Raw genomic sequence first — 22,429 nt, 5'->3', positions numbered from 1 at the left:
TAATTTAACATGGACTTTGCACTGATAATGTCAGGCGGATGTGTAGGCGGCGATAGAATTGATTGGTCCTACACACCCAAACTGATATAGTAAAAATATCAGATACAACAAGTGCTATATATTCTATCTTTAATATACTAGTCATGTTTGACACGGTTTTCAGGATCAAAATGTACAATAAGAACAACAAATATATTGAGTACAGTATTTGTAATAAATCGCTTAAGATTGGTTCACACTAGGACGGAACGAAATGACATAAGAGCAACGCAAGACATTTGGCCAATCAGTGCGGGATAGGTCATGACTTGCGTTGCGTCCTAGTGGGAACCAAGCTTAATTTTCGCCGGTTCCGTTAGTAAACTTCCGTATTCTCTTGGGCAATATCAGTTTGAAAAACTTAAAAAATATGATTTGTCAATATTGAATCACGTAATAACTTTCGGTTGCCATGCCTAATGTGTTTTTATCTTTTGTTAGGTTTACAAACTTTTAAAAGATTGTTGCCAGTCTACAAATGCTATATTGACATGACATGGAGGCGTTATTTACTTACATAGAAATTATCATGATTACATTTCGCAACAATGTTAATCATAATCTATAATAATAAATAGTTCCCACTCTCTGTGACGCACAGAAAGTAATTTGACCAATCACAAGCGACGGATCTCAACTGCTCATTGTGTTTAGTAGTATGTCAAACATCAAATTTCAAATTTTTATTTTTTTATGAATATTTGACAATAAAAGTTTTTGAATTTGTTTGATTTTTTTTTAAATTTTGATTTGCGGATTTTTAAATGCATGAATATTGTTAAATGTTCCATTTACGGACATGTTCTTACGTTATTGTTGATAATCAAAATATGGAATAGACACGTCTGAGACGGGAAGTAGAACCAAAGTAATCAACATACTTTGCAGAAAAAATGGCGTTCGTAGGTCTACCAATAAACTAGTTCCAGTAGGATACAATTACCGCAAATACGTACACGTAAAGCGTGTTTCTCATCTGGACGCAATTACGCAACGACGTACTACGCGAGTTGATCAATCACAAGCGAGAGTTTGTATGATTTATCGCGTCGTGATTTGTCAAATTATTTGCGGCGCGCTTACGTCACTTTTAATGGAAATAATTGTCGTAGTCAGTCATTGCATGACAGTAAAGCATAAGTAAGCATTTTCGTAAACGGACAACTGTTTAGTAAGATTCACCGACTATCGATCGCATACGGTATGACTATATATAGACCTACCATTATCCCCACTCAGGTCAGAGCCTATCTTGAACAAACAAGTCTAACAAATCATTGATAAATGCCAACCAGATTACACCTCCAAGTTATGTCAATCGAAACTCAGTTGAACCAATAAAAGAAATGGAAAAATAAATAAATAAATAAATAAAACCAAGCCCATGATGGATTGATAAAAGAGTCCGACGACCCAGTCTATTTCCTCTTATCTTCATTGAAAGTGAAAATGCTAGTACTTATGCATGTCACCATACATAAAATAAATTATTCTTTGATTTCGGACAATTTAAAATGGCTGTTTTCAAAACACAACAGTTCTTTCAGCGTCTTTTCTGTCAGTGATGTGTTGCAGTTCCTTTAATGCTTCATACACCAGTTTTATATTAGCTTTAATTTTCGCAGAGTCTTTGGTGAGTTGGTCACATGTTCTGAGGGAAAAAATTACCTTGTGCAGACATTGCACTACAACGTGTTGTGTATCTATCTACTATATAGGATGTGAGAAACTTCTCAATTTTATTTTTGTTTTCAAACTGTAGGTTAGTTTTGATATAAGAAGGCCTCGTTTGAAATATCTAACACACCGTTTTAATATATGTATATCGAGGGGACTTCTGCGGTGTATATCGAGGGACTTATTATCCTGGGGGGCTTATATGGTATATCCAGGGGCTTATATGGTATATCCAGAAACCTTCTATAATATATCCAGGAACCTTCTATAATATATCCAGGAACCTTCTATAATATATCCACGGACCTTCTATAATATATCCAGGAACCTTTTATAATATATCCAGGAACCTTTTATAATATATCCAGGCACCTTCTATAATATATCCACGGACCTTCTATAATATATCCAGGGACCTTCTATAATATATCCAGGAACCTTCTTTAATATATCTAGGAACCTTCTATAATATATCCAGGAACCTTCTATAATATATCCAGGGACCTTCTATAATATATCCAGGGACCTTCTATAATATATCCAGGAACCTTCTATAATATATCCAGGAACCTTCTATAACATATCCAGGAACCTTCTATAATATATCCAGGAACTTTCTAGAATATATCCAGGGACCTTCTATAATATATCCAGGAACCTTCTATAATATATCCAGGAACCTTCTATAATATATCTAGGAACCTTCTATAATATATCTAGGAACCTTCTATAATATATCCAGGAACCTTCTATAACATATCCAGGGACCTTCTATAATATATCCAGGAACCTTCTATAATATATCTAGGAACCTTCTATAATATATCCAGGGACCTTCTATAATATATCCAGGAACCTTCTAGAATATACCCAGGGTTATGGTAGGCCTACTGATGGTGAATACTCAATATCGACTTACTTGTTAAGTTGGTTAACTTTTTCTTCAATAAATGTCAATGCTTCTTGATGAGTGAACTCCACAAAGAATCCAAATCCAACATTAACAAAGATCTTTGAAGCATCAGGTCTGTAGTTAACAATATACACATTACACAATATAGACTATGATAGCATTATTTATCAAGTATCATAGGCAAATTCCGTGATACAGGATCACATGAGATAAACATGTGGTGCTGTATCGTGGAACTGTAGATACAGAAGTTAGGAAAAATAGTATGGTATACAACTATATTATTATAGAGTGACCGGTGTGTTCAGTGTAAGGGTACAGTTTTCAATATTGAACATGAATATGGTAAAGTAATGTTGCCAAAATAATTGTTGACACAGAAACAAAACTTACACTTTAGCTTGAACATAAAAATTGCATCCTAAATCCACCTGGGTTTTTAAGTCAGAATCAGACACATTGTCCTGAAAAAAAAGTATAAGCACAGAATTGTTGTTAAAATACCTCATTTTGGTACCGTAAAATGTACAACTTCTTTTTGTTTGAATTTACCTTGATTTTTTCAATGACTGTCTTCAGTTGTAGATACTGGGCTACTTGAGTAAACAGGCCTTCCCTATTTTCCAACACTTTTCTGTGAATTGTTGAAAAACGATTTAAATAATTACATAAAATAATTCTTAAATAACTTAAGAATTTATATTTATTTACTTCATAAACAAATGGTAAAAATGCAATACAGTCTACATACTTTCAACATCGTCGTAAAATTTATAAAAAAAAAACTATTATCGCCTCTCCCAAATTTCAAAATGCCAACCCCATCCCTTAAAGATGTATTGTCCCTTTGACTAATTCCAAAAAAATTTTTTTTTTAATATTTCGAAAAAAAAGTGGGTCATTTTGAAGTATCATAATGGTTATTAACTTTCACCAAAAACTAGTAAAAAAAAAATCATTTTACTGAAATACAGACGTTTTTTTTGTTCAAAAAATAACTTTGACTTCCAGTCAAAGTTTTCGATCAAAACATATCTCATAATGCAACACGCTTGTTTGGCTACTCTGTATGCATAATCAAAAAAAAATTCCTCGAGATTTGTGTGAAAACACCTTCTCAACTGTGACGAGTTGTAAACAATCCTAATTAGCATCATGCATAATGCATACTCGTTGTTTGAAATCTTTGTTTACTTTCGCTCGCGATGATTTTCCAGAAGAAATGTAATTAAATTAATTTACCTGTTAATTATGTAAACTTGTTGTTTTTGGCTCGAATTTTCGACTTAAAGTGAATAACTTTATTATTACTTTGATATGGCCAATTTAAATTTAGAATACTTTGACATTCATTTTTTTGTTGTTGCAAGGGACAATACATCTTTAAGGTTACTTACTGTAAATCTTTTCTCAACACCTCATTCACAAAGTGTTCGTACTCAAAAACTTTCTGTGACACAGCTGGCATTTGCATTGCTGATGACGCATCGCCCTCATCTGCCATCATTGATTATTCCTACATTTTAAAAGTGAATTCTATAAATCTTAAATGTCATGTCCGAATAAGACTTACTCCTCCATACTGTAGCATACCTTTGTGTAGGCTGCTGAAACACGCACAGTACGACAGGTGTCTTAATTTAGGCCTGTATGTAGTAGGCCTAGTACTAAAACAGTATATAGCCCGCCAGGCCACATGCATCATCGTGCCAGGCCAGACAGAGGTCTCCTATTGAGGGCCTAACTAGATAGAGGCTAAAATATGTCTATTTCGGCTCGCTGCAGTAGAGCCTAGCTAACGAGGAGGAGTATCAAACAATAATACACGGATATTATGGCAAAGGAGTTGTTCATAGTTTACTGTACTTAAATTATTATTATTACCTGTATTGACAAATTAATCTTACCGATTGTTTACTTCGTCGTCACACGAGGGAGAAAGGGAAATTCCCCTTTCATCTTTGTAACTTGGGGGCGCGCTTTCAAAAAATATGGGACGCCAGTTTCGACATAAATTAACATGCATACTATTTTCTCTTTTAAAATATTAAAAAAAAAATAAAGAATGGATTTTGCTAAAGTAAAACGCATTTGAGAGTGCATTCAGGAGAGGCAGCATTCGTTTCTGAGTATTGTGGGATCAACTTCATACGTATTGGGTATCTAAATTACTGTATTTAATTAAATGCACATATGATGGTACATACAGGATACCGAACAAAATATGAATTTTGAAGTATCTCATCTCATATGCTAGCGGAGTAGTAAACACTAAAAAGAAACCATTAAATGACATGAGTGTGCAAATAAATTCAGTTTTATTTTAATTACAAATTAAATGCACATGATAATATACATGGACAAAAGCTTATGAATGTGAACTTTGTGCAAAGAAATTGAAGATCGATAAAACAGGTGGCCATCTGACAGAACACAAAGGAGGAACAACATATTATAAGAATACAATCTTAAAATGAACAAAGTATAATTTAAATATTAATATTTAATTATGAATGAAACCATTTTAAAGACCAAAAATATATACTGTATCTTATACAAATTTCTTTCATTAAATATAATTTATTTTAGATGATATATATTTCGGATGAGAGAAGAAGAATGACAATATATTTTCAAAATAATTTTATTAAATATATATTATTTGTCCGTGTCACTTTCTGTTCACTCCACATTGTAGGATCATTTTGTTATTCCATAAGACGTATTCTGTTCTTCATTTTTCTTATCATGCAAATAGGCCTCCTGTGAAAATAGCAAGTAAATGAATAAACAACATGTTACAAACATAGCTCATTATAGAGGTACAATGAAGGTACATAAACACAATACTGTATATTTGTTCCCTTACATATTTGGTTATGGTATCAATACTGACCTGTTACTTCAATAGTTGTGCCTGTAATATAACTACTCTGGTTTGATGCTAAAAAGAGGCAGGCTTCAGCAACCTCTTCGGGTTCTCCCGCTCGACCAGCTGGTATCAACTTTTTCATCTGTTATAACAAAGTACAAGTGTTATACCTATATACTGTATGTAGTGAAGCAGAAAAACATACTGAATCTGAAAAATCAAACCAGTGCTGGGTTTGGCCTAATAGCGTTCCTGCTCCAAAACCAAATTCATAGAAGTACTGATGAAGAAAGGCTATTTGGTGGCGACGATAGAATGGCCCCAAGATATTGCTTTAATAGTTGGTTGAATATTGTGAGCTGTGTACTAGACAGCCCATATGTAATACAGAATTGTGGAGTTTTTAATCGCGTGCAACACGACTCTATAGTTCACTATGTCGGTTGGTCGGTAAACATTAACTCAAATTTGCACACATGGCCTTGTTTAGATTTAGTTTAAAGCCTAAACATATGAATACATAGAGATGATGCTAACCATTGATATCACTTTTTCTGGTACTGTTTCCGTCATTGGTGTACGTATAAACCCAGGTAGAACTGTATTACAACGAATTCCATGCCTGCAGAGATGAAAATATAAAACTATAATTACAGTTTACCTGTATTATTTTACAGGAAAAATTTATTTATTTTAATAGTGAAGGGATAAAGTATTACATTGCAAGTTCCTTGGCCGCTGTTTTTGTAAGTCCTTCAACTCCGGCCTTTGATGCGGCGTAGTTACATTGTCCTATATTGCCAACCTTCCCTGCGATACTGCCAAGGTTTATTATTGATCCATTCTGAATACCGTCGTCTAACATTGCGTAGCTGACTGCTTGAGTTACAAGATACGTTCCCTGAAACAAAGCAAGTATAATTTACTATACTACAGGTAGTTATGAGTTTCTTACTACTATAGGCTCTGTTGGCGACAGGTGACATAGGCCCCTGTAGCAAGACATCTCTAGTTCTATAACTACAGATGCCATAGAACAATTGAGAGTCAAAACAAGATAAACTTCTAGTTTCCATATCATAAATATACAACCACCCTGACTACTACTTTAACCCTCAACTATCTGGTTGATGTTTTAACTTTATGAAATTATAGTTGGTTCATCATACCTTTAGGTTTACCCTTATGACATCATCAAAGCTAGACTCTTCCATAGCCACCATAAAGCCGTCTTTCGTAATTCCAGCTGAGTTAACTGCAATACACGGTGCACGGCTGTATAATTCCCTAGCCTCTTTCACCATTTGTTTTACAGAATGTGCATCACCAACATCTACTTTGTAACTGTGATGCTTGACGTCTTTTCCTGAATCTGTTGCCAGGTTATTGGCTACATTTGAAGCGTTATCAATACTGATGTCTGCTACTACAACGCTTGCCCCATTTCTGGCAAATAGTTCACAAATTGATTTGCCTATTCCTCTACCACCACCTGCAAAGCAAATGAGAAGAAATTTAGCAATAGCCATTGTTTATTGTAGCAACCAGTGGTCCATACAGAACACTGGAAGGAAGTTGATTTTATCACGACCAAAAAAATAAAATGCGACATGGAATCCAACTCAACTGCCAATTAATAATTATATTGAATTTGTAATTTAATTTATTACTTTATTGTACAATTTTAGACCAAACTGTAACTTGTAAGCTATGCGAGAGCTAACCATCTACTATCTAACCTACAGTACTGGTGGTAGCTAGCTAGGGGCCTAGCTAGGAAAAGCACCATACTGTGGTGCTAGCCTGCCTAGCATACTAACTGGCTAGGAAACCTCGCGTGACCACCAGGCCTGCTGATGGCCTAGCTAGTTAGGCCCTAGCCTGAAGCATTTTTTGGCAAGACCTAGCCTAGCAGGCCTTACCTTCGTTTTTATATTATTATAATTATAATATATACAAATATTTGTCATTGCTAACTAATGATAAGGTCACATCTCATAATATTTTAAATAAATGCATTGTTGCTTACCAGTAACAAGTGCCAATCTACCGGCAAGTTGTTGACTAACGGCCATTTTTGTGTAGTGCGCAGCAGCAGCGTGAACACGTGGGGGGGAAAACGTGACTTCAAAAGATGACAGCGCCAAATAAGAGAGTGCGCTAAACTAAAACATTTGAAAACGCCCTCTCTTGTCTGGGGATCTTATTCAAATGTTATGCAACTATTTTTTTGTTATTAAATGTTTTTGTTGTTATTATACTGTTTTTAGAGGGTGTTTTTAAATGTAACCACTTAAAACATGCTTCCTGTGAAAATTGTGTCAAAACAGTATTATTTTTAGGACTCTATTTAAACAATGATTGAAAACAATATAACTATTTTATTAAACTTTTGCTATACATGGAGAACACATTCAAGGTAAACAGAACAAATACATAAAGTGGATTTTTTTCCATTAATTTTTAGCACACATGTACATACAGTATTAAAATTGTCCAATACTTCATTTATATGCTTTATCTTCTTTTTTTTCAAAGTTTCTAAAACATGCAGGTGACATAAAATATGTTTTACAGGATACATTAAGCTTTGTATTTCAACAATTGAACCAACTCATAGTTCTTGAACAAAAAATAGAAAATACTGTATTATTTTTTATAGATAAACCAGCTGCCAGTAAGTAACTGAAAATGAAAATATTTTTTTAAATAAATTCTTCCAAACTTGTTTTAAACTTCCAAAAGGAAAACAACACATAACATTTTAGGGATTGCATCACTGTGGAATGTTTATCTTTATCACACATATAGAACAGGACTCAGGAGAGATGGGCGTCTCATCATTCAAGATATATCATTCACCCAGAGCAGAGGAGGTGGGCCGTCGTCATCTTCTAACTCCAGATCAATTAGCGGAGGTGGTCCATCATCATCATGCAAGCAAAAATCTTCAGGTACATTTTCTCTTTCTGTAAGCAAACATTCCAAATCTGGCAAATCATCATTTTCATTACAAATTGGTACTGTCGTCGTTTCGTCTTTTATCATTTCAATGAATTGTTTTCTTGAACATTCCTCCTCAACCTCTCTTCCACCAGATAAAGGTGTATCATTGGTATTAGAAAACTGGTTATTTTGTTCATCTATGTAAAGGTGATCATTCTTATCGGACAATCTTCTCATGTCGGAGTTTGGCCAAACAGCAGCACAAACAAAGGAACTTGGAGGTAATAACGAGCATTCTATGCTGGTACTGGTGTTAGTTTCAGAGGTGCTACAAGATGTCTCAACACTTAGATGGAGATCACCAACAGCGGTTGAGATCTCCTTGGTCTGTTGTTGAGAAGAAGAAGAAGAATCGGTATATTGGATGTCGGACAACTGTAAGCTAGAATCATAACTGCAAGCATTACAGGATTGGTCTAAATCACAAATTACATCAACTTCATTTGCATTGATATTGTTTTCTGAATCACAAAACATGCCATTATCTCTTTCATCTTCAAATCCAAGCAAATTTTCTGTAGATTTTGGAAAAAGTGGGGTCGAAGTAAAGTAGACAAGTTCTTTTAAATCTTCCTTCACACAACTTTCAGTTGTTTCTTTGTTGTTGCCAAGGTAAACACTACCAGAATCATCAGTTGAACAAAGATTAATTTTGCTGGAACTTAATTCATCAGATTTTTTGTCCGTGATCCAATTTTGAATTGAAGTATCGCTGCAAATTCTGACATCAGAGGATCGGTCATCTAACTGAGGAATTTTAATTAATGGAAACAAAAGAGGGTCAACAGAAACCAAAAGAGGGTCAACAGAAACCTGAAGATGGTCAACAGAACTTCCATCCGTGTCACCTATGATGCTTTTTACATCAGTGACAACAGCTTTAGCAGATACATTTTCAAAATAAATCAAGTCCCTTGTCTCAACATGATTGCCTGCAGCAGGTGTGATGATGTCTGGATCATTTGCAAAAGACATTAAATTTCTTGTCTGAGCACGCAATGTGGTAGTCATATACTCTTTGATCTGTTGTTCAGCTTCAACATGCTCAGTGGTTATCGGAGCATCACATACTTTGTGGTGGTTAAGTTCTACAGATTTACTATCATAAGCTTCTTCATTACCACCATCAACATTCGTCACCGGCCTTCCAACTTGCTTGTCTACTGCATCAAAACCATCAGTCATGCAACAAGCAGAACTATTGGACTCTATTTTGATTTTCTTCCAGCCCTGCACATCGACACCCTATTAAAGAATGAAGAAGAAGTTATTTGCATTGTGGAAACATTTGTTGTTATGTTAGAAATAATGGCAGACAATTAAAAGCAATATTTATTAAAACAGTGCAACTGTGCAAATTATATATCAGTAATCATTGAATGGATTAAACTAAAGTTAAATGCAATTTAAAATGATTTTCATTTATAATTGCAGGTTTTCATAATAAGAAGCTTTCGATTTGCAAAGACCTATCCATTATTGTGTTGTTAGTCATTGCCTAGTCTCCATGAAGCATGTCCTAATGCCCGAGCATTTGCAAAATAAATAAAAACGTATTTCTTTGAAGGTTGTCGCAAATTGTAAGCTCCCTATTATTGTTGGAGTTAATAGAACAAGTAAAATATGATGTCTGTTAGTGTTGTTAGTCAATGATGTGAAAACAAACCATTCATTATTAGATTCCTCATGAACCAACCTCCAGCTTAAAACCTTGCACTGTTGATGCAGACTTTGGTGTCATTTGGCTCTTTTCATCTCCTGTCACTATTTCCTTGTGTTGTCCATTTACCTGACCTTCTGAAGCAACGACATCTCTAGCAACTTTCTGATCTGATACATTAATATTGCCAACAAAAAGGACATCAGATTGCTTTTCTTTCTCGGTATCAAGTTCATCTGAAGTGTTGGAAGAGCTTGGTATGGGTTCTGAATTAAGGTGGTGGTGCTTTCCAGAATGACTATCTTTTATATTATCCTTTGTAGTTTTTCCAGTTTCTTCCGTGGAAATATCAATCAAAGTTTCAGTTACAGTAGTTTCAGAACTGTTTTCAATTATTCCTAAATCCTTCAAAAAGTTTGACAAACTCTGGTGTGAAATTTTGATATCATCTTCATTTTGTGACATTTTACTTTCTAATTGTGTCAAATCCCCATTGGTTTGTGACATTTCTACTTTCAACTCGCCAACTTCAAGTATTCCATCACTTTTCTCCACCTTTTCTAGTTTCGCTACTGATTTCTCTGGTTGCGGCACAAGTATTCCATCACTTTTCTCCACTTTTTCTAGTTTCGCTACTGATTTCTCTGGTTGCGGCACAAGTATTTCATCACTTTTCTCCACTTTTTCTAGTTTCGCTACTGATTCCTCTGGTTGCGGCACAAGTATTCCATCACTTTTCTCCACTTTTTCTAGTTTCGCTACTGATTCCTCTGGTTGCGGCACAAGTATTCCATCACTTTTCTCTACTTTTTCTAGTTTCGCTACTGATTCCTCTGGTTGCGGAACAAGTATTCCATCACTTTTCTCTACTTTTTCTAGTTTCGCTACTGATTCCTCTGGTTGCGGAACAAGTATTCCATCACTTTTTTCCACTTTTTCTAGTTTCGTTACTGATTCCTCTGGTTGCGGAACAAGTATTCCATCACTTTTCCCCACTTTTTCTAGTTTCACTACTGACCCCTCTGGTTGCGGAACAAGTATTCCATCACTTTTCTCCATCTTTTCTAGTTTCGCTACTGACTCCTCTGATTGCGGAACAAGTATTCCATCACTTTTCTCTACTTTTTCTAGTTTCGCTACTGATTCCTCTGGTTGCGGAACAAGTATTCCATCACTTTTTTCCACTTTTTCTAGTTTCGTTACTGATTCCTCTGGTTGCGGAACAAGTATTCCATCACTTTTCCCCACTTTTTCTAGTTTCACTACTGACCCCTCTGGTTGCGGAACAAGTATTCCATCACTTTTCTCCATCTTTTCTAGTTTCGCTACTGACTCCTCTGATTGCGGAACAAATATTCCATCACTTTTTTCCAACTCTTCTTGTTTCTCTACCGACTCCTCTGGTTGCGGCATGTCATAGAAAGATTGTTCAAGTTTGATAAGTTCCATTTCATCTCGTCCTTCAAGGTCTGGTAGCTGACATCCAACATAAGCATCGTTCTTAATGCAATAAGTCAACATTGCCAACCACTTTGGATCCTAGTAACAAAATATAATTACATTCAAATTGTTAAAAAATAGAAACACTCTGTAATTTATCAAGTTGTGTTGTTTACAATGTTTAAATTGTTTATTCCTAAATAAAATTTGAACCAACATTCTATAGTTAAGAAAAGCTTGAAAATGACAGACCTTTGCCAAGACATGTGGATTCCCTACTATAACCAAAAGAGCTTGGGCACGGGTCACAGAGACATTGAAACGCTTTGGGTTGCTAAGAAAACCAAGCTTGTGTCGAAGGTCAAATCCAATATAATCTTCACCAGATCGAACCTAATAAAAACAAACAAAATTAATGCTTATAACAATATTTCTAAAATGATTGAAATAAATTATTTTGTATTATTTGGATATTAGACTTCATTGATGCACAATGTCAACTTACAGTTGAAATGATAATGACTGGTTTTTCTTGTCCTTGGAACTCCTCCACAGAGCCTACTTTGATGTCGTCAATTCCTACGCTTGTTAGTAAAAGTCTTATTTTTTCAACCTGAAGGAAAGGAAGAGTTGCCAATACATTATACAGATATAGAGGAGCAAACCCTCAATTATTATAAGACAAATACTTTACTATATATTCCAAGAATCCCAAGAATCTAGTAGTGACAAATTCCACAAAATTATCTCTAATTAATAAGTCACTCTTCCAATGCCTCTTTGTCAAACTTGTTAGTTTTTAAGAACGAAGTAAAAAAATAACAAAAACTTGTTCTCACCTGTTTCCTGTATGGTGTAATGATGCCACAGTCCTGTGCTTCAACGGTCTGCTCAGAGTGTTGTAATAAGGCTTGCACATACTTGAGTGTTTGAACTGCTTCTGCAGCATTGAACCACGATGGACTGTTACCCTCTTGAAGTTCCTCACCCTACAGAAATTTAAGGCAATATATAACAAATTCATGCTCACAAATGGTTGTTCTTAGACCCTTGAGAGACATTTTTAAGTGCTTTATAGAAGTTTTCTTCAATAGCCATCTAAAAGACTCCCTTGTTACGGCAAGCTCTCTAAGAATATTGTTCTCTAAAGCTGTGTCTACACTATAAAACTAGTTTGACAAAAAAAGTGTGATGTGCCCAAATATGGTAGTGATATGTCCAAATATGTTAGTGATAAGACATCATCATTTTTTTGTCACAAAGTTTGATAGTGTAAACAGAGCTTAAGGGAAAATTTGTCAAATTTACCTGAATTCCATGAAAAATTATCGGAAAGTTATGTTTGCTTGGCAGTTGTTCCCACGATTTGAATCTGTTACGGATTGACTCATCAGCTTTCACAACAAGCTCATTATGATAGAACAGATGTGACGGTATGTGCAGTACACACTCATGTGATCGATAATTATCGACTAGCTTTGTAACCTGACATATAAAAGAATAAGGAAATCTTATATTGCGCTGGTTTCCATGAGATGCTCATAAATTGTAAAAAGTGTTGATTGAAAAGTTAAAACTTTTCAATCAACACTTTTTACAATTTATTTGTCATCTCATTTTCATTCAGCTAATGATTGTTTACCAATATAAAAAAAATTCATTCACCAAAAGTGGATCGTAGCTACCATGGTCACGAAATTTCTTCTCGTCACGCAAGTATACCGGTCGTTTCATTAAGCGTTCTAATAGTGATTGGTTCAATCCTAGCTTCAGTGACTGCCTACTTTGCAGCACAGGTCCAAGCTGCATGGGATCTCCAGCAAGAATGATCTAAAATACAAAAAAAGTGATTTTTTACTAATATTTACCAATCTTTAAGAAGAATTTCTATTGTTATTCATTTATGATAATGGACAAATAAAGCTTTTCAGTATTCAGTATATATAATAGTATATCAATATGATATAAAAGACTCTAAACTTTCTGTTTTTGTTTCTGATTTTGTGGTAAAACTGGAGTTTTATTATAATTCGTTATAAACACACAAAAAAAAATTTATAAAGTAAAACAACTTTTTTAAGAATTCAATTGAAATTGTGAAAAAATCAAAATACTTGTGAATCATCTCCTGTCGCCAAGGCAACTGGTATCAGACATTCAGGCTCCATAGCTTGCCCTGCTTCATCAATATAAATATGAGTAAAATGGCCTGGACGTAATTTGAGTTGGAAGAACATGCCGGCAGACGAGCATGTGCAGACAATGATTCGGTGGTGAGCAACGACTTCAAGTTGCTGGCCATCAGTACAGTAATGTCTGATGTCATCATCGATATTCTGGAGTTTTAAGAAATATAAAACACATCCTCATTAACGATTTAATTTTTGTATTTATTTATTTAATTACACTCTTGTTTACAAGACCAGCCAATTCTGGCATAGGAGTGAACACATATATAACATAACATTTGTATTTTATGTTTGTTATGATGGAAAATAAAGATTGATTGATAACAAGTAAAATAGACACAGATAAAAACATCAAACAAAATAACAAGTTTTAACAGTCTTAAAAGACCAAATAAATAACAACCAAACAAGCTGTGTGTGTTACATTGACGTCTGTTACTTTGTGAAATACATCATGACAAATTCAAGCAAGTTTCCAAATAAACACAAGTTTTCCAAAAACAACAAGGTCCACTACTCAACTTCAAGTGCAACTGTATAATGCACACTCCAGGAGATAAGGTGTAATACAGTGGCAGATTTTGAAGTTGGGGTGGGTTGTAATTGTGCCGAGTGAGTCTCCCTTGTCATATTGTTACGGCTAGCAAAGTTACATTAGAGTGGAAAGGAAGGGTTTGTCATAATAAAATAACATTGAAAGTGATCGTTTAACAAAGTTGATTGAATTAAAAGATGAACTACTTACATCTTCCAATCTTCTAAATGAGTTCAACCTTACTAAGTCATTCTGCTTAACTCTGCCACTCCCTGAAAGTCGACTTGTCTATTATAAAGAAAGGTGCTTCATTCAATAAAGCTCTGTCTACACTATCAAACTCTATGTGACAAAAAAATATGATGTGCCCATATATGCACATGATGACATCATTATTGGGCACATCACACCTTTTGTCAAACTAGTTTGATAGTGTGGACAGTGCTTACGAGGTACACTTACCACAATATCAAGAAAAAGATTATATACAATACTGTGTACAACGTTTACTTTTAAAACACTTTGTAGGTTGTAATAGTGTTTGTATGATTTAATATAAAAAAATATGACCCATGACCTAAGAGTATTTACTCACCAGAAGATCTGCAGCGCTATTGGACGGTGTACATGCTAGGATTCGACTACTGCGCACATGTTTATGTACTTGTAAGATAGACTCCACAACTGTTACTGTTTTACCAGTTCCTACAATAAAGCATTTTATAGTATACAAATATTACTGGCTATGTTAAAGGTCAAGGGTCAACTATAACCCAAGATGTATGCAAATTATACACATCCCTTGGTTACAATGAAAACTAATACTAGATGTAAAGCTATATATTGCTCTTCTGCTGATTAGTGAACTACTGTAAATATGAGCTCTGACCTGGTGGTCCAAATAAAATGTAAGGTGTTGGTCGGGCTTGTCCTTGGAGAATTCTGAAGACTGCAATCTTCTGTCTTGGATTTAGTTTCTTATCAAAATATTCACCAACAAGCTAAACATAAACAAATGGTATAAACATTACTTTAGAAAGTAGCATTCAATAAAAAAGTGTTTTTACTTTTTAATTTCAATGAAGTACAACAAGTTTTAAAAAAATGATAAATATTGGCTAAGACTAGCACTTATTACACCACATTGCAATTTATGTCTCAGAGCAAGAAGTCTATGAATTTTTCAATATGATGACAACAATGATGAAGAAAACAATGCAAATATGATGATATATTGTTAAGCTCTTTCTACACTATCAAAATTTATGTGACAACAAAATTGTGATGTGCCCATATATGGACATGACAATGTCATATCACTACCATATTTGGGCATATCATTATCATATTTGGGCACACTTTTTTGTCAAACTAGTTTGATAGTGTAGACAGAGCTTTAGACAACCACTTACTTTTTCTCCCTTCTGTTTGCTCCTAGGTGGCGAACTTGTAGAAAACTTTGGAATAACAAATTGGCAACCAGCAGATGATGAGTGCCTAGGTAGGTAACTCTGATTCGATGTTACTCCTCTCCTCCTAGGCCTAGCTGCTGGAGATGCAACACGTGTCGCAACCACTGGTTGTCTGAAAGTTGCTTTAACAGGCTGTCTTGACTCTGGGAATGTTATGCTAACTTGTGGAGGTTTCACTTCAATGTTCTTCCAAGATGGAAAAAGAACTGAAAGGAGAAAATAAATAATATAGCATTTTGGGATCATGCATATCATAACAAATAAATGGTGTTTTCTGAAGGATTTCTTTGTGACATATTTTTTTCTTTTATTTTGATTTAGGATTTTGTTATTTAGTTTATTTTTCTCCAAGATCCAGCACCAGTACTACACAACATTGTTATTTTATAACTCATATATTGAGATATAGTTGTTTATTTATTTAAGTATTTTTTAGACTTACTTCTATTACCAATATTTTCAGCCATGTCTGCTGCTTGGTGACATCGTTGAAGCACTGTTCTGTAAAATGTAATAAAATAAACAATATTAACTAAACAAATATCACTTGCACTAGAATCAATATGGGTTAAACTGTGTCTTTTTTACCACTATAAAAAAGGGTGAGTAATGCATATGAACCCAGAATTCAAACAAGCAGGATAAGTGCCATGATCATCAAACCACGCTTATAATTTAACTTACTTGCTAAATGTAAAGGTTACGTGGTACTCTTCAGCCATATAATCTTCATGAAAAGACGGATGGAATTTCAATAGTACCTCCTCTCCATGAACCTAAACACACAAACGGAGGTCATGTATCAACTTATTTTACCATCCATCCTGAGAAACATGATACTTATTGGTAGAAAGAAATAAAGGTATATGAACTGATATATAAGTTGTATGAGTCTATTCTAACACCCATTATCCTGTACGAGGTTGAGTTGGCTGGGAAAAAAAAAAATGTTACTGTATTAATTCTTAGTCTTCAACAAGCTTAACTGAAAACCGAGGAAATTTGGATTAGGCCGTCGGCAGCCAGCAGTAAATATACAAACATTGTGGGATAGATTTGTACTTTATTGGTTTCTTTCTTTCTTTTATTTACATACAAAAAATAATAATAATTATACCAAGGGAAGGGCTAAACAATAGTTAAAACTAATCAATTTCAGCCCCTAAACATTGACATATAAATAAATTAGGGCTACCTTTCTAAAAATTAATACACATAAATATTTTTATTTATCTATTTTTAAACACACTTTCTCTCAAATAGAAAGACATACGAAGGACGTACCTCATGAACATATCCCTCGTACGTGATAGTGTGCGGTAGAGCATCAAGCGGCGTCAGAATGATCTTGTCTCCAACAAGAACAGATGGCCGTCCTTCGGCCAGACCGTTAACAGACAGAGATAAGAATTCTCCATGTTTTCTTAAGCTTTCCTAAAAAAATAATATAACTGTAGTTCAGTGTTTCTGTAGATATAGATATACACATATAGAGTCACCTTTCTCAATACAAGACTTTCTGAAACTTGTTTACTTTTAAGCTCTGTCTACACTATCAAACTGTGACAAAAAAATGTGATGTGGTCATATATGAACATGATGATATCCTATCACTACCATATTTGGGTATATCATTACCATATTTGGGCACATTACACTTTTTTTGTCACACTAGTTTGATAGTGTAGACAGAGCTTTAGGCCAGGAGACCAAAAATAAGACAAAGAATACATATAAAGCCTCATATCATAGAGGGCGCTACTTTGCTTAATTACTGTATGCACATATCCATGGTTACTGTAAACAACTGTGAAACAACTATTGCCAACAACGGTTTGCAGCAGATTTAAACTACTAACCCTTTCCAGATCATACTTTCTAATTTCAATTTCCATCTGAATTTCTTCTAAATGAAGCAAAGCAGAGAATCTTATAAAATAATTCTTGATGCACAAAGACTGAAAAAAAAAACCATATTGAGGATTGATTATTCATGTCTATTCAATTTTTAATCAAACTCTATCAGCTAACATCCAATAAAATCCATAAAAAGTTATTGACAGGACTAGAACCAATCCCTAAGGAGATAAAGGTATTGGTGCTGTTCTACATCACAAGAATAATCTTGATACTGTAGTTTTTTTTAAACAAATATCAAAACTCTGAATGATCTGGTCATATTCGTCAATCACAATTAAGTGAGATATCTAACTCAAGTACCAAGTGTTTCACTTTAAGTCATTGATTATTTAAATAATTAGTGGTATAGTAATCATTTAGATAGGAGAATTTATATCTTAAGTTAGTGAAGTGTAAGTGTGAATGGTGAATAAGCCCACTGGGATTTTAAATAGTATTAATAAGTTGAGTTGAAGTGTTTAAACACAAAATATCAATCATGTATACAGAAAATAATGAAACCATTACCTGTTGAAGCTGTGGGATAAGAGATTCAACTTCTCTCTTGTCCAGCACACACTGGACAAGCTCTGCTGGAACTGGATGCCTCTTCAGTTTAACAGGCGTGTTCCAGTTAAAATTTCTTTAAAAAAAGGAGTTTGATAATATATCAAATACATACATAAAGCTCAGTCTACACTATCAAACTAGTTTGACAAAAAAAGTGTGATGTGTTCAAATATGGTAGTGATATGACATTATCATGTCCATATATGGGAACATCACATTTTTTGTCACATAAAGTTTGATAGTGTAAACAGAGCTTTAGAAAAGCCCACTTGGACATAACGCAATGACGTATGCGTAAAACAAGTGAGTTGGCCAATCACAAGTGGCAGTTTGGGTGATTCATCCATCGTCTTGTATTGCGTGGAGACCAAGCTTTAGTACTGAAGAAAAATACAAAGAACACTTTACCAACCTGGTGGGCCGAACTCCATAGATGGCTGAACTTGTCTGCGAGTTAAAATATCTGTCTTTGAATTTCTGTAATGAATTTTCTCTGCTTCTGTTACCACCATGTGATCTTATCAGTTTCATATTCTCATCTTCTACTTCCATGTAAATGTAACGGCCAATTTGAAAACTACCAAAGTCAAAGGTCACCAGTTCACGAAACCTACCTAAATTTCTATAACAACAGTAATAATAGTTTGATTGTTAGCAATCTGCAGAGGACTCTTATTCAATTGTTTTCAAATGATGCCTCCAAAGAGAGAACAATAAAATCATAATTAAAAGAAACAAAACAATTCTTTAGAAACAAATCCTAAGTAAAAGATTTATACAGTTAATATGATCATTAATCACAACCTTAAAAAACTAAAATCTATTACTGTTTTTTCGGCTAAAAAATACTTAATTTCTTTATATAATTATTAATTAATGTTGTACTGCTGTTTCTTTTTATTATTGTAATTATTGTGTTCATTTATTCAATATTTGATTTATTGTCTCAATTTACTTTTTCTGTTTACTTAGTTAATTATATTATTTTAGTTTGAAAAGGGTCTTATACGTGACAAGAATAATTTATTCTTCTAGTATAGATCCTCAATATGGTTGTACAGTAGTGCTTTGTTGTCTATAGATCCTTAATATAGTTCTACAGTAGTGATTTGTTGTCTATAGATCCTTAATATAGTTCTACAGTAGTGATTTGTTGTCTGTTACAGTATGTAAACTGTTTCTGTATTCATGTCATATTGAAATAAAAATAAACGTTGACGAAAAAACAAGTGTTAGGTTTCTTTACAATATTGATTATTTATAATATGAGTTGAGAAACAGATGTTTTTTGACTTGTGTTGTATTTCATAAATATTTTACTGCCATTGGACGTACAATAACAATTAACAATTCATTAGAAAGTCCGAAGTAAAAGACTTATACAGTTAATATGATTGTTATTTTAAGTGTTGGGCTCTTTAGAATATTAATTATTTATGATATAAGTTGACAAACAGACGTTGTTTTTCATAATGATTTTACCAACATTGTGCGTACAATATCTGATTAATATTGACTGATAACGAATTGATTGATTTACCATATAATACAATAGCTAGTGCATGTAAGAATGGTACATCCCTACAATATTTTTCGTAATACACTTGGATGATTTGAACACTTACTGTGGTTTTATGGTTATAGTGCCCTGTATTGCCCGTCCTGGTAGAATCCATATTTGTTTTGATGGTTTTTCTTCCGTCTTAATTTCTTCTTTTTTTCCCTCCTTCTCGTCTTCTTTCTTTTCTCCTTCTGTTTTGTCTTCTCCATTATTTCTTATTTCAGGAAAGTCAATAGTGACCTCTGAATGCAGGTTGCAAATGGTAAAACCTTTCAAAACTTGTAATCCAATGCCAACATTTCTAAAACAAAACATATCTCAATCTAGTATGATTGGATCAAAAGTTTATTCCACATGGATGAAGTACTTAAGCACCTAGTGTTTCAGTTTGTTTTTTTGAGCTGCCCATTTTTTTTTTATGATATTTTTATATATATAGTTTGAATATTTTGCTTTTTATATGTACTGTATATGGAGAAATGTGAAATAAAGTTTAATAATAATAATAATTAACCACCAAAATATATGATAGGGTTGTGATATCATCTCCATGGAACAGGCCAAGTGTTGTTTTGTGATTTTCATGAACCCTGCCAAGGTTATTGGGTTGAAGTGGTTGACAATACTAGCACAGTAAACATCAGACATTTTAATAGTTAAAGCTGCTAAAAATAAACACTTACCGAATCCAGAAGTAAATTTGTTTAGTTTTGCCATTTGCAATTAAAGCAAAGTCCAGCTTGTCAGTGATGATTATGCCACATTTATCTTTTATTAAATCTGTCTTGATTGACTGCAATGGACCAACTATAAGATCTTCAGGTCTAGGAATAAGCACAACAAAATATTTGCAATATATATATATATATATATAGTTCTCTTATTTACAGGTTATCAAAAACATAATACAGTCAACTCTCCCATACTGGACACTCTTGGACTGGCCAAATGTGTCTGGTTTTCCAGAAAGTCTGGTATTCGGAATGTTTTTTTAATGGTAAAAATGAATTTTGGACCTCTTGAGAAAAGTCTGGTTTTGGGAGAGTTTCCAGTTTTCAGGGAGTCTGGTATTGGGAGAGTTGATTGTATACAAAAATGCTGATAAATGGCTGTTACTGGTTTGTTTACCTTGGTAACTGTTTTTCTCGTTTTAATTCAACACTGACTGCTCTCCAATTACCTCGTTTCTGCTTTGCCTCAATGCACAGCGCTATCACCTTGTCACCTTTCTCGGGTATATACCCGCACTGACAAGCCGAAAACGCAAAATAAGTTCTATAATCGATAAACCCATAACCAACATATATGTGCGAGATGGTACCATATATCTTCTGTTCCCGTAGCGGACGCACATCTTTTACCAAAGTGTTGCCTGTCTCCGGGTCTTTATGCGTAGACGCTTGAATCCAGTCTCCAGGATGAGGTCGATAACCCTGAACAATTGAGTCATGAGTACATTGAAGTATGTCGTTGATAACAGTTTCTATTCTCGTGGCTTTTGTTATAATACCAACCATATCCTCTGGAAAGTCTGCATAACCCCAATCTTTCTCTTCTAATGTTACTCGCTTTGCCCGCCATCCAGACGTTTTTTTATCACGGTAAATGATAGCGTACACAGAGTCTCCCACACTTGGTCTGTATTCACCAGCAACTGTATCAAATGAGAAATAGACATCGCCATTGATGAGTCCATACCCACTTAGCAGTTTGGTGACCTTGCCATCAATGTTTTTTACTTCAACATCTGCTTCAAATTCACTACTGCTGTCATTGTACGAGCACTGTGATGATGGATAAGAAGGCAGGTCTGTGTCGCTACGGCTGCCGTCAGTGTCTTCTCTGTCGGGTAAAGGCGAATCAGACGATAATGCACTTTGAACCGTGTTGTAAATTGCAGTAAACATGGTTAGGTTTTCGTTTTGTTCTGCTTACAAAAAATGATGAACTTCTCTAAAAAAGGTCTGTAAAATAAATACCAATAATTTCAATGAAACAATTCTGTAGTATATTGTAATACTAGGCTACATATTTTAGTTTGAGGTATAAATTGCTGAAGGCCTCAATTATATGATAATGAGACACAGTAGTTTAAATTTTAATATTAAGAAAATATATGTTTATTTGTGGAAAACTAATAATAAACAATAACAATTTGAGTCATCCATTTAGATAGGCCTAATACAGTACTCATCCCACCCAGCAATCTGATCTACACACACTACACTAACCTAGGCCTTGGCTCTAGCTAGCTACTGGAGCATGCAAACACGAGCGCACCCGGCTACTACTTGTAAACTTACTTCTAGCTAGCCAGGGCCAGCCTATAGGCTCCTCTAGCTAAACTTAAATTAAAACTCCTGGTAAATTAATCCCACATTACCAGCTTAAATACCTATTGATACTAATATTTTACGGATCACATTACATTAATTATGACTTTCTATTTAAAATTTGCATTCTTTTAAATGCAAAATAATGAAAAAGCTGAAATTTTAGTTTGGCTCGGCTCGAGCAACATCAACACGTTGTTTGTTGAACTTATTTTGTTTACCTTTGACCTCTCAGCGATGATGTCATGATGATTTAAAGGGCA

At 34.3% G+C, this 22,429-nt stretch overlaps 4 protein-coding genes across 6 annotated transcripts in view; all 4 read right to left on the bottom strand.

Annotated features, from left to right (window-relative positions):
* Window positions 1–114: 114 nt before the first annotated feature.
* LOC144855605 (protein UXT-like) lies at window positions 115–4,603 on the bottom strand. 2 transcript variants are annotated; one of them, XM_078713511.1, is made up of 6 exons: window positions 4,537–4,603; window positions 4,027–4,145; window positions 3,182–3,263; window positions 3,023–3,093; window positions 2,636–2,743; window positions 115–1,690 (listed from the first exon to the last, which is right to left on the bottom strand). In XM_078713511.1, the coding sequence occupies exons 2-6, from the start codon at window positions 4,134–4,136 to the stop codon at window positions 1,564–1,566; spliced, it is 498 nt and encodes a 165-aa protein (XP_078569637.1). In that variant the 5' UTR covers window positions 4,137–4,145; window positions 4,537–4,603; the 3' UTR covers window positions 115–1,563. The 2 variants fall into 2 exon arrangements, with proteins under 2 accessions (XP_078569637.1, XP_078569638.1); XM_078713512.1 differs by having other exon boundaries at window positions 4,514–4,555.
* Window positions 4,604–4,944: 341 nt separating this feature from the next.
* LOC144855593 (uncharacterized) overlaps window positions 4,945–22,429 on the bottom strand; it is a 54,497-nt gene continuing 37,012 nt past the window's right edge. The window contains exon 14 of the mRNA XM_078713496.1: window positions 4,945–4,959. The gene's annotated coding sequence lies outside the window, so the exon portion shown is untranslated. The remainder of the gene's footprint in view (window positions 4,960–22,429) is intronic.
* On the bottom strand, window positions 5,008–9,848 carry LOC144855599 (estradiol 17-beta-dehydrogenase 8-like). The gene is made up of 7 exons (XM_078713504.1): window positions 9,845–9,848; window positions 7,531–7,592; window positions 6,671–6,993; window positions 6,221–6,402; window positions 6,039–6,123; window positions 5,526–5,643; window positions 5,008–5,392 (listed from the first exon to the last, which is right to left on the bottom strand). Exons 2-7 carry the CDS (start codon window positions 7,574–7,576, stop codon window positions 5,376–5,378), a joined length of 771 nt encoding a protein of 256 aa, XP_078569630.1. The 5' UTR covers window positions 7,577–7,592; window positions 9,845–9,848; the 3' UTR covers window positions 5,008–5,375.
* LOC144855586 (RNA helicase Mov10l1-like) lies at window positions 7,863–22,378 on the bottom strand. 2 transcript variants are annotated; one of them, XM_078713488.1, is made up of 22 exons: window positions 22,262–22,378; window positions 20,962–21,797; window positions 20,517–20,657; window positions 19,898–20,134; window positions 18,685–18,894; window positions 18,231–18,345; window positions 17,663–17,761; window positions 17,088–17,237; window positions 16,488–16,579; window positions 16,246–16,304; window positions 15,744–16,009; window positions 15,221–15,332; window positions 14,927–15,036; window positions 14,542–14,619; window positions 13,722–13,943; window positions 13,273–13,437; window positions 12,916–13,092; window positions 12,447–12,596; window positions 12,113–12,220; window positions 11,860–12,000; window positions 10,204–11,706; window positions 7,863–9,752 (listed from the first exon to the last, which is right to left on the bottom strand). In XM_078713488.1, exons 2-22 carry the CDS (start codon window positions 21,738–21,740, stop codon window positions 8,346–8,348), a joined length of 6,321 nt encoding a protein of 2,106 aa, XP_078569614.1. In that variant the 5' UTR covers window positions 21,741–21,797; window positions 22,262–22,378; the 3' UTR covers window positions 7,863–8,345. The 2 variants fall into 2 exon arrangements, with proteins under 2 accessions (XP_078569614.1, XP_078569615.1); XM_078713489.1 differs by having other exon boundaries at window positions 9,616–9,752; window positions 10,174–11,706.

Source organism: Antedon bifida, chromosome 11 (genome assembly GCF_963402885.1).
Source record: "Antedon bifida chromosome 11, ecAntBifi1.1, whole genome shotgun sequence".
Taxonomy (NCBI): Eukaryota; Metazoa; Echinodermata; class Crinoidea; order Comatulida; family Antedonidae; genus Antedon; species Antedon bifida.
This window is presented reverse-complemented; position numbering and strand designations above follow the sequence as displayed.